The 18414-nt window shown below is 37.4% G+C and overlaps 1 protein-coding gene across 4 annotated transcripts in view; it reads right to left on the reverse strand.

Moving 5' to 3' along the window:
- OSBPL2 (oxysterol binding protein like 2) overlaps window positions 1–18414 on the reverse strand; it is a 98939-nt gene that overhangs the window by 59909 nt on the left and 20616 nt on the right. For 2 of the 4 annotated variants that reach the window (XM_089513662.1, XM_089513663.1), the window contains 2 exons: window positions 8734–8878; window positions 7667–7733 (listed from right to left, as the gene is read on the reverse strand). In XM_089513662.1, the coding sequence (XP_089369788.1) occupies window positions 7667–7733; window positions 8734–8748 (82 nt within the window). In that variant the 5' untranslated portion in view covers window positions 8749–8878. The remainder of the gene's footprint in view (window positions 1–7666; window positions 7734–8733; window positions 8879–18414) is intronic. The other 2 variants (XM_089513664.1, XM_089513665.1) reach the window with 1 other exon arrangement.

Genomic DNA, 18414 nt, shown 5'->3' on the forward strand with positions numbered 1-18414 from the left:
TCCCCTTTATGGAAGAAGCACATAGTGTTGTATTTTTTATTTTGTTTTGTTTTACTCTTCTGTGTGATTTGATACTCACACTGAGGTCGTAACAAATCCATGATGCTTTTTTCTTTATAATATTGCCAGAATCAGATCTCTTAAAGCAAAGACTTTTGTTGATCTTTGGTCCTTTCCCATCATGATTACTGTAATCATCTCATCTTAATCACCTGGTTTCTATTCTGATATTCCCCTTCCTCGTATCACTCCACTTCTGAAGTCCTTTCAGTTATCTGTTCTTTTGCTCATTGGTTGCCTGATCTTTTTAGGATCTAGCACAAGTTTCTAGTTTTATGCTTTATCCACCTTGAATCCCATTGTGGGACAAAGGTGGGATATAAATCCTTGGTAATAAATAAAATAAAATAAAGCTTTAAAGCAGGGGTTCCCAATCTGGTGTGTCCACACCCCAGGGGGTGTGAGATGGAATTTCAGGGGGTGTGACAAAGAGTGGTTTGAGTCCCTGAGTGATGAATCACAACTCATCACTCAGCCAGCTCCTAGTGTGCCTTGGGAAGTGGTAGTAGGCGGCCGTCTTGCATAGATAGTAATCACATTGTTTATTTAATCAAAAGGTGATAATTTTACAATTTACAATACTTTTTCTGAATGAATCAGAATCTAATTGCTCACATTAGATTGGCATTTTATGTAGGGAGTTAAAAGCTTTTTTTAAGTTCAATTTGTTCACATGCAATATTGTATGTGATTCAATTTCAGGTTTAAAAATTAGAAATTGGACTTCTTCATCTTCAAATGTGGTATTAATTTTGTAGGAGGTGCAAATATTAACCAAACATTTCCTAGGGCCATGGGCATCAAAAAGTTTGTGGAACAATGCTTTTTAAAAACCTTATGTGATCTAATTCTCCCACCACACTTTCTTAAAGCCCTCATTTCTCTTTACCATCTTGTTCAGGATTTTTGTTCTATGGCCTCTATGTTTCTTGTCTGACTTGGGATTTCTTCCTCTTTGGTTTAGCTTTGCCCCATTTCTCATCCTGCCCCATATTCTTAGGACTGTCGTACTGAGTTTTCACAACTGTTAAAGTTATACAGCCATGCAGTGCAAAAATGCCAGCTAAAAGAATTCTGAGAGGAGTGTATATGACATGGAGTGGCTGTTTTGTGTTCTGCTGCTGTCACCTTCAGTGACGAACAGAAGAAATAAGAATGGGACATAATGGAACTGAAACAGGTGGAGCAGCAAGAAGAACTGGAATAGTGGGGAGACACAGCTGGGTGATGCACAGTCTATAAAAGAGGGGAGAGGAAGCAAGCAAAGAGGAAGATGGGTGACTAAATGCAAAATTACTATAGTCACGCTCCCATAACATGGGGAAATGCTCCAATGGTGACCAGTCAAAGCCTGGGAATAGCAGCAACAACATGTAGCAAAAGATGGGTAGGTGAGAAGCGTGAAGGTCTGGCTGAAAATGGCCAAATGCCATGTGAGCTGGGTTTATATCGCCATGAAATCAAGTTTTAAAGTCTCACAAGATTAGCAGTCTCTCAATAGTTCACCTGAGATCTGGAGCTAGATTTTGTCAGATCCCATGTGAAATTTCACAACAGCCTTGCTCCCATGAGATTTCAGGCATTAGACTCTGAGCACCTGCTCCGAGTCCAGAAAAGCCCTGGCACCAGGCAGTGAAGCTGTGTGGTGCAAACATCAACCCTATGGGAGCATCAGTATAAGTCTTCTAGCATGAACTCAGGATAATCTGATATACAGAAAATACATTTAGCTGACAATGGGTTAAAGAGAAAATGATGGTTACAAATGAAAGAAAAACAGACTGTTTTTGCAGTTCCCAGGGCAGTTCGACCCACCACAATTCATAAAAATGCAACAATGCCCCTCAAATAATTTGAGCTTTGAATCCTATCCTTACAGTTAAATCTATCTGATGGATCATTGCCTTCCATGAATTCCCCACACCTTTTTCTATCCCCCTAAATTATCTCAGGAGGTCTATCTTTTCTTTTATAACTGAGTCACTCATTTTAATTTGAGGTCACAATATTATATTTTGAACTGCTTAGAATGTTCTCTTACATCATGCTTAAAAAATTAATAGAACACCACTCTTATCCAAAACTTACACCTGACTTTAATTCCCCACAGGGGGTCATTTTTTATTTTATTTTTAACAATCTGAATATGTTAATTATAACAAAAGCTTCTGTAGCTGTTGTTTATGACTGATACACAAATCAATCTTACTTTGATCATGAAAACTGAGAGTTCTGCTGCCAGTCTGTAGTATGGAAATAATAACACAGACCTATCTTACAATCCTTGTTGATATAAGAATTGCAGTCAGATAAAGTACATTACTAAGAATACTATAAGAACCTACCTTGAAATTTTATTTTGCTTTCCACTGACTAGTGGTCTATGAAAGGAGCATTGCCAATGGCCATACAAATTAAAGTCCCATTGCCTGTACAGGTCTAACCGAAGACAATTTGCACTGCTCTCAAAAGTGAAATAAGGTTACATGATGCAATGAGTTTCTTGAAACTGGAGCAAGGGCACAAGTTGCCTGGCTTCTATGAGAAGCAGTACTGTAGAGAAAAAGGCTATAATAAGCAGGGCACCTACTGTCAGAAAAAGAAAAAGCTGCAGGATTTGTCAACACATGTCACACACTGCACTTGAAATCCAAGCAAATAAAAAAAAACCTGAATTTAAGAAAATTCCTTAATTCCACTGTAATCTGATACATGCTTACCTAGGAGTATATCACAGGAGATTCACTGATATTTTATGTCAAGTACACATCACATACAATCAAAAACCATATATTAGAAAAATTTTGGCTTGTGGTAAACTGTGTTCATACAAAAAAGTAGTCAGAATACTGGACATACAAAACAACAACAACCACAGAATACACCACCCTGCATTCAACCAGACACACTGCACTTGTCAATAGGATGTTATAGAGAATATACCTCATTGTCTGCTTCTACGTTCCATTTATACAGACAACATATCAGAATCATTTTTTTCTCATACTGACCACTAGTCAAACAAACAATGGAAATTCAAATTCTTGCCAGATGATTAAGGCAGAAACAAGTGAAAAGGTTGTTTCATATGCTTCTGAGGGGAACAGATAATGTTTTAATACTAAAACTAAACAGAACAAATAAAATATGTTCAAACCTAAAAGGTTAAAAATGCAATTTCAAAACATATAAATAAAGGAAAACACAATACCCACCCATAAAAATCCTCTTCCACAAAAAGAGGGATCAGTTGCTTAAGCCCTGCCTGAACAAATGGGCTTTGTTTTCTGGTAGAAAGGCAATGAGGAGGAAGCCATCCTACATCCCGCTGTAGGAAGGTCCAGAATTTGAGAGAGCATGATTTAGAATTAGAGAAGACAAATGAGATAGAAAATATTAATAGAAAGAGGATAAGTAAGAACTTTGAGTGAAACACCATTCAGAGACATAAAGATAGTTTTAAATACAGCAGTAGTGAAGCGAGAAGCACTGAACATCTAAGCTGACGCGGCAGGAGTGAAAAAACTGAAGGGGGAGAAGTGAAGCCAATGGTAAAAATACAGTGCGCCCGCTCCATATGTGGGTGCACCATATGCGGCTTCCTGTTTATATCATTAAATGAATGGCAGCACACTCGCCATGAGCGCTTGCTACGCTGTTGAAAGCACGAGCCTCATTATATTGAATGTGGCTCAAGCTTAAGCGGGATTTGCCTTACGTAATACATATACAGAATCTGGTACATAAGAAAATAACCCAGTTCACTGTGGATTGTTCATCTGCATGCTCCAGGGAGTGACTGAAGTCATGGTGTATATTCATCTGCCAAGATGACATTTAATTACTCTGAGGATGGATGCAGAATCCATGAAATCTGTCCTTCTGTAAAACTGATGTCAGACTGTCAGATGGTTTGCTACAACAAAGTGGCTAACTTTCTTGAAAATTGTCCACATTTCCATACTATGATTTTATGTGTGTGTGTGATTTATGTTCTAGAACTGAAGTGCCAATACTGGGGAATCTGGGGACATTTCCCACATTCTAACTACTCTGTGGGCTGTGCCACCCCCTTCCATGAAACTGGAAGCAGCCACAAATAAAATTGTTTGTGTTTTAATCCCAAAGTATTCCCAGGGGAAACGGGGTGTGTGTGTGTGTGCAAAATGAGCTGGGGGTGCATGCTCTCCACCCCAATCTAGACTATTTAAATTTTATAACATAAAACAGTATGACACATTCCTAGTTTATTGAAAATTATCATATATTCCTTTTATCATAGAGCACAAAAAGAGGGTTACTGGCCCACAATCTTTCCATTTTTAAACCATGCAGTAGCACAACAGCTTGGTGAGTTGAAATACAGATGGGAATACAATATGGTGCACATTTAGGGCATAATTATACATTTCATATTCAAATACCAACTTTAAACCCTAGTCTAATTTTCAAGTGGGACAGGAAAATGTTAATGCCGCAATGTAAGTACACTTGTCTGTCTACTTGCTGGGGTTAGGGCCACAGGATCCCCATGAATGAGGAAAAACCACAAATAACAAAAACAATATGTGTTTACCTGAGAGAACACCTCTCTAGGAAACTCTAGGTCCTCCAGTGCAACTCTGTGGTCAACATCTGCTAGAAACTGACCATAGAATTGTGTCAGAGGAGCTACAAATGCCTAGTTGAGTGTTCTCTCTAAGAATCTATAGGTCCTTCAGTGAGACTTTTGGTTAAAGTTGACCAAAGAGTTGTGCTGGAGGAGCTAGAGAGAATATATTAATAAAATCCGTCAAATATTAGAGAAATGGCTAGGCCATTTCTCCCTATCTTGCTGCTCTGGCAGGCAACAAAACCTCAGCAGACTACAGAAGCCCCAATCCAGCTGTGGATACATTTGCCCATAAGCAGACTTCTACAGGCCCCTGTTTTAATCAAAGACCAGATCTTACAACGTGATGTGAATTAATATATACAGTTGGCCCTTCTTATACACTGATTTTTTATACATGGATTCAAGCACCCACGGTTTGAAAATGTTCAAAAGAAAGTATAAATATGAAACTTTGATTTTCCAATTTTTATAAGGGACACCATTTTGCTATGTCATTATATTTAATGGGACTTGAGCATGTGTGGATTTTGTTATCCACAGGGCATCTTTGAACCAAACTCCAGCGTATAACAAGGGTCCACTGTATATCTGCATAAATATATTTCCTTTCTTCAGGGCATTGCTTCCAATGAAATGTTCACCCAGTTACTTATTTCCAGAACAAAGGTAAGAAGCACATTACTTAGGTAAACATGCTATTTATAAGTCACCCCATATCTAAAAATGTTTTAAAAATCTTATTACAGTAAAATGTAGCCAATAATACATATCAATTAATATAAATTAAAAGCAAATAAATTTTAAAAAACCCACAGAGCTAAAACAATGTTATTATTCAGAGCACAAAGAGAAAGGACCTGGAAAATTTAAAAAGTTCCTTGCCTAAGCAGAATAGTTCTCAGTTTTTGGCCCTCCAGATGTTCTGGATTTCAATGGCCAGAAAGCCCAGGCAGCATGGTTAATAATCAGAGACTGTGGGAGATGAAGCTCCAAACATCTGAAGGATCTAAGATGGAGAACTACTGGCATATCACAATAAAAAATATGGATGAAGGCATATTGTGTATAGGTCACACACACAAATGGGCTATTCCCTATAGCAAGCAAATATGATATGTCACTGAGTGACAGACACTGTACCCTCTGCACAGAAACTCCACTGCCATCCTGAACAATTTAATGACATCCAAACAAGCCAAAATTTGGCAATCAAAGTGGCTGATACCACATTTGATGTAAAAACAGCATTTATAGTTAATCTCAAGGACTAATAACTTGAATACAACTAGCTTTTTAATGATCAGCAACAAAAACAAAAACAAAACCAGCACAATTTCAGTTGAGACTCTTTCACTAAGAGAAATGCACACAAATCTCAAAAATGATCAAGAGTATAGAACTAGCACCTCATTCTGAATATCCTGGTTCAAAGACAGAATCTGTCTGCAACTACTGTTATGCATTTTGAGGGTCTGTATAATATTTAGAATCATAAAGGAGAAAATTATTCCTAGAGCAATATACATAATAAAAAAGACATACAGACTTGCTGCCAACACTCAAAGTTTTGGCTTTTGGACATAATAGAAGTCCTTTGCCAAACTGGATCTTTATTGCTTTAAAAGTCACTGGATTGGTATGTTAACGTTCCCCTGTACATCTCCTGAAGTATAATTAAATACACCGATGTTTGCAGAAACAGTCATGGCACTTATGCAGACTGCTATAGCAGATTTTCTTTACGCATAAAACATTATTTACAGAAATATTCTCCGAGAATAATAATGACTAAAGTTTAGGGAAGAAAGACAGAGTGGAAAACAATACAGACTTTGTCCGTCATCTCTCTTAATCAGTACCATCTACCATTGGGTTTAAAATCTGTTGTCTAAAATGTGTAAAATAGGCTAAAACTAAACTAATCTAAAACTAGGAGAGATTACAATGTTCCAGTAACACCACCAACATATATCCAAGCCCATTCTATTTCCACTTTTTTTAAAGTAAACATATATTCAATACGGGTTGAATTTCCCTTATCCAAAATATTTGGCACCGGAAGTGTTTTGCATTTTGGATTTTTTCCCCAGATTTTGGAATATTTGCATGTACACAATGAGATTATCTTGGAGATGGGGCCCAAGTCTATACATGAAATTCACTTTTGTTTCACAGCAATATCATTTGTATTTCTATACCACCTAATAGTGAACTCTGCACTAAGCGGTTTACAATCTATAAACCAATTTCCCCCAACAAGCTAAGTACTCATTTTACTGACTTACAAAAGGATGGAAGGCTGAATCAACCTTGGAGCTCTGGGATCAAACTCATGACATTCTGGCTGCAATACTAGCATTTAAGCACTGCGCCACCAGGGTTTCATTTACACCTTATCTTGTTGTTGTGTGCCTTCAAGTCATGTCTGACTTATGGCAGCTCTAAGGTGACTCTATCACATATTTTGTTTGGCAAGATTTGCTCAGAAAGAGTTCACCTTTGACCTCTTCTGAGGCTCTGAGCATGTGACTTGCCCAAGATCACCCAGCATGTTTCCATGGCTAAGAAGGGATTCGAACCCTGGTCTTCAGAGCCGTAGTCAAATGCTCAAAAGCACACCACACTGCCCCTTTACATACATAACCTGAGGGTAATTTATGAATTTATTTTATAAATATTATTAATAGGTTTGTGCATGGAACAAAATTTGTATACACTGAACTATCAGAAAGCAAAGGTGTCACTATCTCAACCATCCACGTGAATAATTTTGGGTTGTTGAATATTTCTGAATCCTGAATAAGGGATATTCAACCTGTACAAACTTGCTCTGTACTTTAACAAGCCTTAAAATAGGACACTTCTAATAGCTCTATTCCATGCCTTCCCTTGCATTTTTGGTTTGTTTGGGAAAATTCAGTTACCTGTTTTTCCAGCTATTTCTTTCCATTTACCTCTACACACAATACTCCAAATCCTCTCATCTCATACCTTCTTCCTTGTATGAGTCACAGCCCTTCATAGCTTTATGACTGCCATTACAATCCAGTTTTCCATGCTGTTAGAAAGTAATGTCAGGATTCAATACATTTTATTATATAATGTTTGAGGATACTTCTGAGCATCTTTATAAAAGGAGCTTGCAACAAAATGTTTCAGTAAACCTTCAAACCCTAATAGGAGCTAGTCACCCAAGCCCTCCTGCATGACTGTACAATCTGTAAGAGTCTCCAGACTCTTTACTTTTTCATTTTGCTTTCTCATATCTATCTTGTGGCCATTGAGTATACTCAGGTCTCCTTGGGCTGCTGAGGGGGAGGCTGGCCCACCACTATACATATACAGCATATTTCATGCCAGCCTAATGTTCCTCCCTAAATACGCCAATATATAAATTTAATTTCTCAGTAACATCTTTGAACTTCTTTAAGCACAAGACTATAGGTTTTGCTATTACAAGGAATAAATTTAAAAAATGCAACATTCACCTGCATTCATTATAAATGTAAGCAAAATGTAAGCAAAATGATGAAAGTCACAGTAAAGATATATGGAGTCAAATGTACACATTTATCATTGTTACACACTTTGTGTGGTAGATTAGCAATGTTTTGTGTGGGTGCCAAACATTTTGAGAAAAACAAGTTGGGAGTTTAACATAAGGTCACAATATAATAAAAAATAAGAGATTTTAACTGCATCCCCTGTTTTCCCAACCTAAAAGAAACAAAGTATTTGTTTGCTGTCTCCCTCCAAATTTCTGCATATATAAAAGTAATACGGTAATTATTTACCCAAGAAAGATAAATACAGTCACCCCTCCTTTTTCGTGGGGTATCCGTTCTGGACCTCTGCCCAAAAATGGAGTTTCGCTTATATTCAAGCCCCATTGGCTAGAATATAGGCATGTGGCTGCGAGCACACAAGTGTTCCTCAAACATGTGCCCCATTGTTTCCCTCTCTGTTCATCCCTCACACATAGGAGAGGGACGTGACTCTCAAGACCATGAAAATGGAGGGAGGACTGTAGATTTAGATTTTATGGAGGCCCTACTCACCTGTGACGGCATCATAAAATTCCTCTTCACTATTCATTCTTTTCGGTTGTATTTTTTTCTGCGCCAGATGGTTCTTTCCTCTAACACATAGCTTTTCCTGATGTGATTGAAGTTTTTCATACAAAGTAAAATCCTTCCAGATGATCTGTTTAGACAGAAGAAAGACAGGTATGTGTGGTTTTTTTTGTTTGTTTTTTAAGTTACCTTTGACAATTAAAAAAATCCTCAAATTTCCCATTTCTGAAAAATATTAACCAAATGAATTCTTACACTTCAGTGCACTGGCATACAACAAAATGAAACATAAAACGTAAAATTTATTTTAAAGATGCGGTGAAATATGTGAAGTATAGCAATTATAGTACAGAGGGACCTTGGTATCCGCTGGGGTTTGGTTCAAGGACCTACCCACTCCCATGGATACCGAAATCTGATGAGGATGCTCAAGTCCTATTGTATATAATGGCACAGTAAAATGGTGTCCCTAATATACAATTATACAGTACAAATATACAAAATCAAGGTTTGTTTTTTGGATCACTCTACTACCACCTATCTACCTACCAACCAGCGATGGTTGAATCCGTGGACGGAGAATCCATGGATATAGACTATATAGCAATTCACAAAGCCAGTGAAATAGGCCATCATTTGGCAGTAATGCCCTCCTGCATTTTACAAACACATCGGTCGTTAGGCAAAATAATGTATTACCACCGATCTGGCATTAGAGAGCCAGCGATATGTGGTGGTTTGAGAACTAATATTTTAGAATGGATTATGTCTCTTCCAATTCTATGATTCTATGACTCTGGAGGGAGGCTCAGTGGTTAAGACGCTGACTCTGGTGACTGCAAGGTTGGCAGTTTGAGGCCCAAGTGCTACATGACAGAGTGAACTCCCGTTATTAGTCCCAGCTTCTGCTAACCTAGTAGTTCGAAAGCATGTAAAAGTGCAAGTAGATAAATAGGTACCACTTTGGTGGGAAGGTAATAGTGCTCTGGCCACATGATCACAAAGTAGTCTTTGACAATGGTGGTTCTTCGTCTCGGTAACGGAGGTTAGCACCATACAGTCGGACACAACTTCACTACCTTGTCAAAGGGGAAACCTTCACCTTTACTTTATGACTCTGGAGACCAGGGTTCAAATCCCCGCTTAGCCATGGAAACTCACTGGGTGACCTTGAGCAAGTCAACTTTTTCAGCCTCAGTGGAAGGCAAAGGCAAACTCCCTCTGAACAAAACTTGCCACAAAAATCCCATGATAATTTCACTTTAGGGCAGAGGTTCTCAACATTTGATCCTCCAGCTGTTTTGACTTCAGCACCCAGAAGGCTTTGCCAGCATGGCCAATAATGAAGAAATCTGGGAGATGAAGTCAAAAACACCTGGAGGACCAGAGGTTGAGAACTATTGCTTTAGGGTCATCATAAGTCAGAAACTACTTGAAGGTAGACAACAACAACAAACAACAGGGATTCTGGCAATGACAATACTAAAAACTAAAGCCTATACTGAAAACCAAGGACACTTTTCTCTGACATCAAGGTGGCAACAACTGAACAAAATAACTTAAAATAAAGATTCAAATGGAAAAGAGCAGAAAAAGAATCTATCATATCCTGCCACTTGATAGAGACAAAGGCTTTTTAAAATCTCACAGCAAGGTGCTTATCCACTTTTTGGTAATGTTTATAATCTTTTGCATTTCAATTCCTTCTCTCTAATGACTGTATCACTCCTGAGCCATCTAAGCATATGTACAACAATATACCATCTTAGGCATCACTCTATAACTCATATAAGGTGGACTGTATTCCATGAAAGCCCAGTAAACTTTGTTCTTTTCAATAGCATAATGCTTGTATTTTCATCAACACTACTTTGGTCTAATCCTTTTAATATATTTAAGCCTTAATGTAATTGTCTCAGTCTGTACATTTTGCATTTCATTTTCTCCCAACCTCACTGCTGACTAACCAGACCACCAACAAAATCATGTGTATCTCATGAAATGAAGCAAATCCCATAATAAATGTGACAGGACTTTACAAATGCCCAAACCACCATTTTGCTACAATCCAAGGAAGTTTAAGTGTGGCACCCTAAGAAATAATCATGATATACTGTGAACATTCCTACAGAGGATATTCCAAAAATGTGGTGGCATTATAGAGACAACCCTATCTTCACAGTTTCCCATTCTAGTTTGCATACAAAGCATGGTTTTCATCATCATAATTAATTGCAAACTACAGCTTGACCAAGCTAGAAGTCAGTTAAGTGACATGAACACATAAACCCAAAACTCAAACATAGTCAATCTATGATTTGGGTGCTATCTGTGAACCAAGGCATAAAGCTGATGTTTAACAGACTGTGATTAATGAAGTATGCACATATGCAAAATCCCTAAAATTGGGACTCAATGTGGCTTACAATTCAAAAGAACAATACAGTTAAAAACATGCAAAGATAAGCATTAAAACTGAATTAAACTATTACAGTATTTTTAAAAATCACTCATTAAAAAGAAAATGCATTTTAAAAAGTAAGCACTTAAAAACAGTACAATTACAACAGAAAACACCCTCCCAAATCCATTCTTTAAATAATTTCTGTTTTAAAACCCTATCTGAATAAAAATGTTTTAGCCTGCCGATGCAAAAACAAGGAGGAAGCCATTGTGGCCACTCTGGAAAATCTAAGGGCAGCCACTGAGAAGGTCCTCTCTCATGACCCCACCAACCATGCTTGTGATGGTGGTAGGGCTAAGAGAAGGATCTGTCCTGAGGCCGGCTCATACAGCAAGATACAGTCTGCCAAATAGCCTGGACCTGAGCCATATAGGGCTTTATAGGGCATAACCAGCATTTTGAATTCTGCCCAGAAACAAACTGACAGCCGGTGGAGCTGTTTCAACAGGAGCATTGTTTAGTCTGTTACCTGCCCCAGTTAAATCTGGCTGCAGCTCTTTGGACTAGCTGAAGTTTACAAACACTCTTCAAAGGCAGCTCCAATTAAGGAGCATTACAGTAGTCCAAACCAGATGTAACTAAGGTATGTACCACCATAGCCAGATCTGGGATCTCAAGGAATGGGAGAAGTTGGCACATAAGCATTAGATGTGCAAAAGCACTCCGGGTCACTGCAGAAAGCTGGGATTCCAGGATCAAAGTTGTATCCAGGACTAGATACAACTGTGATCCTGTTTCTTCAGCAGGAGTGTAACCCCATTTAACATTGGCTGAATCCCTGTTCCCTGATCTGCCTTCCGAATGATCAGGAACACCTCTTGTCTTCTTTGGATTAAGTTTCAATTTGCATGCCCTCATTCAGTTCTTTACTGATAACAGGCACTCCTTCAGGACCAGGACAGCCTCCATGGATTGGGTTGGAAAGTAGTAGTAGAATTTGGTATCATTCATATACTGATGACCCTGCACCCAAAAACGCAGGACAACATCTCCAAGCAGTTTCATGTATATGTTGAATAGCATGGGAGACAAAACAGAACCCTAAGGGGCCCCATAGGTCAATGGCCTGGCTGTCGAACAAAATTCCCTCAGCACCACCTTCTGGATTCACTCTGCCTCTGGATAGAGGGGCAGCAAAAGTTTAAAGATCAAGATGACCAAACAAATGTACAGGGGAAAGACAACATTGTTGCTTAATGCAGTAAAAAATAATACTAGCACAGATTATCATCACAAAAGCTATTTATTAACAATGATGTACATACAGTATTATTATTGTTATTCATACAGTACGGTATTTATATCAGTCCAGGATTTTTTTTTTATTTTGTGGTTTTTGTTGACAGTTTCCATACTTGTCTCCCTACAACACCCAAAGAGATTTTAAAAAATAGCTCTTGCATTTGAAAAAGAAGTTTAACATATGAGTTTCTGAAAGGGGTATTTCAATGAAGAAACAGTCATCAGATGTAGTTTGATTTTAAGCTGCCAAGGATCAGAGAGGTTTAAAAAGATGTTTGGACATGTATGCAGGCATCCTTCTTACAAATCATGTTAGCAGACAGTTTTCTTGTAAAGTGGCCCAAACCTGTGCTATTAATGGCAGTACTTAACAGCTGTTTAAACTTTGGGGTTCAGTACCCATTCGGGGCATACTACAAACACGCACTACATCTGATAGGCAAACAAGTCTAGAATTCAAATCTTGTGTGCAAATGTAAAATAATAAACTAGTATTGTACTATACTATTATGGGTTTTTGAGGAACACATAGGCTTTAATGGGAGAGATATTTGAGGAAAACTGAAAATATTTTTTAAAAAACCCACAAAAATACGACCAGAACACTGCAAATGTGGGTTTGAATCTAATCTTTTAAAAATCTAACCTTTTTCAACTGAAGAATGTTACTCAAATGTAGGAACTCTCAGAAAACATCTCAATTTTAAAAACAGAACACATAACAGAAATACTCTGCAAATCATTCCAATATAAAACATTAGCTTGTTTATTAGAAAGCCACATGTAGCAGTCTTTATCTGTGAAAGAATTCCCATATCAAGATGATAACTCATGGATAAGTTGAAGATGAAATTTAGGGCATATAGCAAAGGATCTAAAGAATGAAACAAAGTTAAAAAATGTCAAAGAACTTACAAAATTCCTGCAAATATAACTCTTTCTGCTCACTCTTAAGGCTGGATGGATGAGATAATAGAGGGGGTCAGTGCTTCCAGGACAGATTGTACTCTTGCTTTTCACCAGGGGATGGTACTTCTTTTAAATAAGAGTTAAGATACAGTATTTGACCCGTGGATAAGTCGACTCCAATTTTGGGGGGTCAGTTTTTGACCTAAATTTCTAGACTTATACATGAGTATATACAGTAAAACATAATGAGAGTGGCATAGGACACTGCGCTTTAAAGGGGGCAACCAGTATTCCTACTGCTCTTAGCAATGTATTTTTAGGAATATCAGTTTTCATTTCTACAAGCTTTCTCTTCTGATTCTGAATATTAGAAAAATAGAGTTGGAAGTAGCCTCATAGGCTACTGAGTCCATAGGCTACTGAGTTCTGTTCAGCGTAAGATCTTCAGCTAAAGCATCACTAGCTGGTAGCTGTCCAGTCTCTTTTTGAGAATGTCCAAAGAAGAAGACCTCTCTACCTCTCTAGGCAATCACTTCCATTGCTGGACCACTCATATTGTCAAAACACTCCTAGTAATCAATCAAAATCTACTCTACTATGACTTCAAACTATTGCTTTGATTGGGTATTCATGAATGGCAGGGGGTTGGACCGGATGACCCTTGAGGTCTCTTCCAATTTTATGATCTTCTATTTATTTTTACCCAAGTGCTCTCAACTTATCCACTCTGATCACTGTCATGGATTTATTTACAACTGAATTTGCTTGACATACAGTGGACCCTTGTTATACGCCGGGGTTTGGTTCCAAGATCCCCCGTGTATAACAAAATCCGTGTATGCTCAAGTCCCATTAAATATAATGACATAGCAAAATGGTGTCCCTAATAAAAAATGGAACATCAAGGTAAATTTATACTTTTTTGGAACATTTTCAAACCGTGTATGCTTAAATCCGTGTATAAAAAATCCGTGTATAAGAAGGGCCGACTGTACAATGCTAATCCCCCTACCTTGTGTTCTTTTTTAATAGGTTATATCCTTCAGTTGTAATATACCAGCCATGGCAATCATCCCACCAGGTCTCCATTATGCTTATAAAGTCATATTTACCTTTCTGCATTAGGACTGCAGCTCATCTTGTTTGTTGCCCAAACTCTGTTGGAATATAGACATTTAAAGCTTTGTTTGTTCTCCCCTATCGATTTACTGTCAGCTTTTCTGTGGATCCTTTTCTCTCCCTCAGCCCCACTCCTCTACAGAGAGGTTCCTCACCTCTCCACAACATCCTTGTGTTTACAGCCTGCTTAGAGCTGGTCTTTGAGCTATCATCTCCAACCCACAATCCCTAGGATTTAGTTTAAAATCCTCTTGATCAGACTTACCATGCTACTTACTTAAGCTGCACACATACATGTTTCAAAGGCATAGCACTATCTTTTCCTGGTTCCCACATTAAAACCATTCAATAAATGAATACATTTCTCATCACAATAATGGAAGTAAAACACAGTAGACACCCTATACAAAGCCATCAAAATCACATGTGTTACTTATTTAATTCCTCATGCCAATGTTACTTGATTACATTTAAATAGCTAGCTTGAATCCCATCTTGGGAGAAAGGTGAGATATAAATTCGATAAATATATACAAATTTCAGAAGTCCAAGGCCTTCTGTCTTCTTCAATTGTCATGCAAACGTAAGAAATTGTTATGATCATTATTTTAAGTTCCTCCCCCAAAAGGTATTTTCTAATACCAAGCGAATTCTACAAATGCTTCATTTTTTCATAGTTAGTAAATTTACTTTTCTGAAATAAAAATTTTCTTTGCCAGTTTACTCATTAGTAATTATCCTGCAATGTCATAACCATTAAAAAGATTTGTTTAATATAACTCCTATCCATAGATACTTGTAAGAAATACTGTACAGGCTGAGTATCTCTTATCTGGATTCCTGAAATCTAAAAAAACAAGTATCCAGATGGTTGGCTGAAACAGTGACAACTTTGCTTTCTGTTGGTTCAGTGTTCACTAACTTTGCTTCATGCACAAAATTTGTAAAATATTATGCATAAAATTACTTTCAGGCTATATGTATAAGGGGTATACAAAACATAGATAAACTTCATGTCTCATCTCCAAGATATCTCATTGTGTTTATACAAATATTCCAAAATCTGGAAAAAAAAAATGAAATCCAAACTGCTTCTGCTCCCAAGCATTTCAGATAAGGGAGATTCTACCTGTATAGTGAACCTTGTTTGTTCTGCTCTGTTGCTATATTTAGTTTTTGCAATACAGAACAGGATTGACTCTCTATTTCTTGCTTTTTAAACATCTGCTACTGAACACGTCACTTTCATATAACTCAATTAATTTATCAGATTTCTCAAAGCTAGTTAATAATCTAATACATGTGCAAAACAACAAAGAGAACAAAGCAAATATGTTCAGGAACATAAAAACTTCCAAGGAGGTCCACATTCTAGCTGCTGATCAGACCGGCAGCACCATCTCATGTGGATATTTTCAAAACATAAAGGAAAAACTGCTGTGCTTGCTTGTTTTTAGATTAGTTATCTGGGCTTAAAATATAGCGTACGTAATTCTAAAAAAATCTTCTGGGCATGATAGTTAGTAAGCACTGATATCTACACCTGCTCATAGTTCATAGTTACAAACCAAATTAACGTTTCTTTTGAAAGAAACAAAAAAGAAATAGCAAGAAGATACCAACTACGAACAATGAACTGTTCTGTGGTTTAAAGATAAATCCTCATCAAGAATCTGAACCTAATCTGGGGAGGAGGAAATAAAGATAATGCTACAGCTCCATGACCACATGCTCAGCTTTATTATTTAAATTTGTTTTAGAGTTCAGAGAAAAAGGAAAAAGAAAGCAAGAATGGTTTAGCTAACTTAAGTTTTTTTGTCTCCTTCAATAATTTGTAATGTTTCCTAAGTATAATAAACCAATCAGGCTAAACACGATGTTATAGATAACAAGATCTCCTAATAAAATTGAGCAATGCAAGCCTCCATTTTCAGATCAGAGTTCTTTTACTGGTTACAACATGGCAACTAAAAATTCAAATTTAAGATGCTGGAAGTTTGCCTATCTACTAGCAAGAAAAACTGTTCTATTAATATGCTGATAGCCATGCAGTACCTGGACTTAATGACAGGTCAAGTCAGGACCTAAACATTACCTTCCTACTGTGGGAAGAAAAATTTTCAAGAATATTCTCAGTGGTGTAAGAATATATTCTGAAAGTCGATATAAGAAGAAGACTTAAAGGACAAACCTTGAAGCATGAAGCCAAATGCTAGTAATCAGAACACAAAACTGATGCCTGAACAGATTCAAGAGGTTGTTTAGGGTCTCAAAAGTATCCAAGTAAAATAAAACAAAATAGCTCTGCAATCACAGTCCACTCATTAAACAGGAGGCCAGGCCAACATTTCACAGTTACTTTACTATGGCAAAACACCTAATACTCAACTGGCCTTATATAAACTGTATTCAAAACTAACATTTTCAAACAATGCAATCTTAAATAATATCAATACCATCTGGGTGAACGAGACGACGCAAACCTCTACTCCCCCTCCAAAAAAAAGGCAAAAAGAAAAAAGCGCCAAACCATTAGAGGTTGAATTTCCCTTATTCAGAATGCTTGGGACCAGAAGTGCTTCAAGTTTTGGAATTTTGGAATACCTGTATTTGCATTTATTTTCACAATATGATATCTTGGAGATGGCACCCAAGTCTAAACACCAAATTTGTTTATGTTTTATATACACTTGATACACACAACTTGAAGGCAATTTTAGACAATATTTTTTACCAATTTTGTACATGAAACAAGTTTATGTACTCTGAACCATCAGAAAACAAAGTGTCACTATCTCAGTGGACCCATGAAGAAAATTTTAGTTTTTTGGAACATTTTGGATTTTGGTATCCCAGATAAGGGAGCCTGAACCAGTATATACTGAAAGGGCATTTTTCACCCTGAGTTGCTTGTGACATAATCTCCTGCATATGTTGTTCCACAGCCTTTTAGTTAGGCTTCTGGGTTGGTATAGTTTACACAAGGTGTCATGGGACATACTGGTAAAGTCATCTGATTTTGGAGGGTAATTAACTATTATTTCTAATTATATTGACACATGGAGATAGCAAGTAAATGGAATTATATAATTTCCCAATATGTTGTGGTTTGGTTTTTTTTTGAAAGGACAAATACTAAGATTTCTGTCCTCCAGATTCCAATTCTTGTTTTACAAGTCTGACATGACCCTTGTAATGGATGTCCCTCCACACCTTTAAAAACAAATACCAGCCTAACAAGCAACTATTTGCTTTAATATGCACTGATTCCAAGAGAGCAAGCATATGTTTACAGGTGTGAGTGCTAGAAAGAGAACAGAAAAAAAATGTAAGACTTGCTTAGCAATTGTTGAAATGTGTGCAGTTGCTTGTTAATTTGCAAATCCAAAACAGCAGAGCCCACAAATGTTAGGGAAATTTTTGCTCCTTGTGTTAGCCCTTCCCTGTGCTGAACCCCCTTCTGCAGGTCACTTCCTTTGGACATTTTGCCTATCTCTAGACATCCACAAAGGTGCAAGCTGTGGAATTCCTCAAACACATTGGTGTGTATGTGGCTTTTGACTTATGAAAACCCCAGGAATTTCATAGGGTTTTCTATGGTAAGAAGTACTCAGAGATGGTTTTATAGTTCCTTTCTAGCCTACAGCACCTGATATTTGTTGGTGGTCCCCATCCAAGTACTGACCCTGCTTAACTTCTAAAACCAGATGAGATCTGGTGCTTTCAGGCATAATTATATAGCATAATTTCACAGGCTATTTCTTTTAATTCTATGCAACTCAGAGCTATCAGTACAATGGAAACAATCCAGAGAGCAACATATATCACTTATGTTAGCAAGCCAACCAAATGCACCCATTTGAATCTCCTGAGTTATCAAGTGGCAAATCTGTGAACCCTTCAACTTTGTCATATATTTCCAACCTAAAATG

The sequence above is a fragment of the Sceloporus occidentalis genome, unplaced genomic scaffold (assembly GCF_023333645.1).
Source record: "Sceloporus occidentalis isolate IW3139 unplaced genomic scaffold, rSceOcc1.0.p SCAF_3, whole genome shotgun sequence".
Classification (NCBI taxonomy): Eukaryota; Metazoa; Chordata; class Lepidosauria; order Squamata; family Phrynosomatidae; genus Sceloporus; species Sceloporus occidentalis.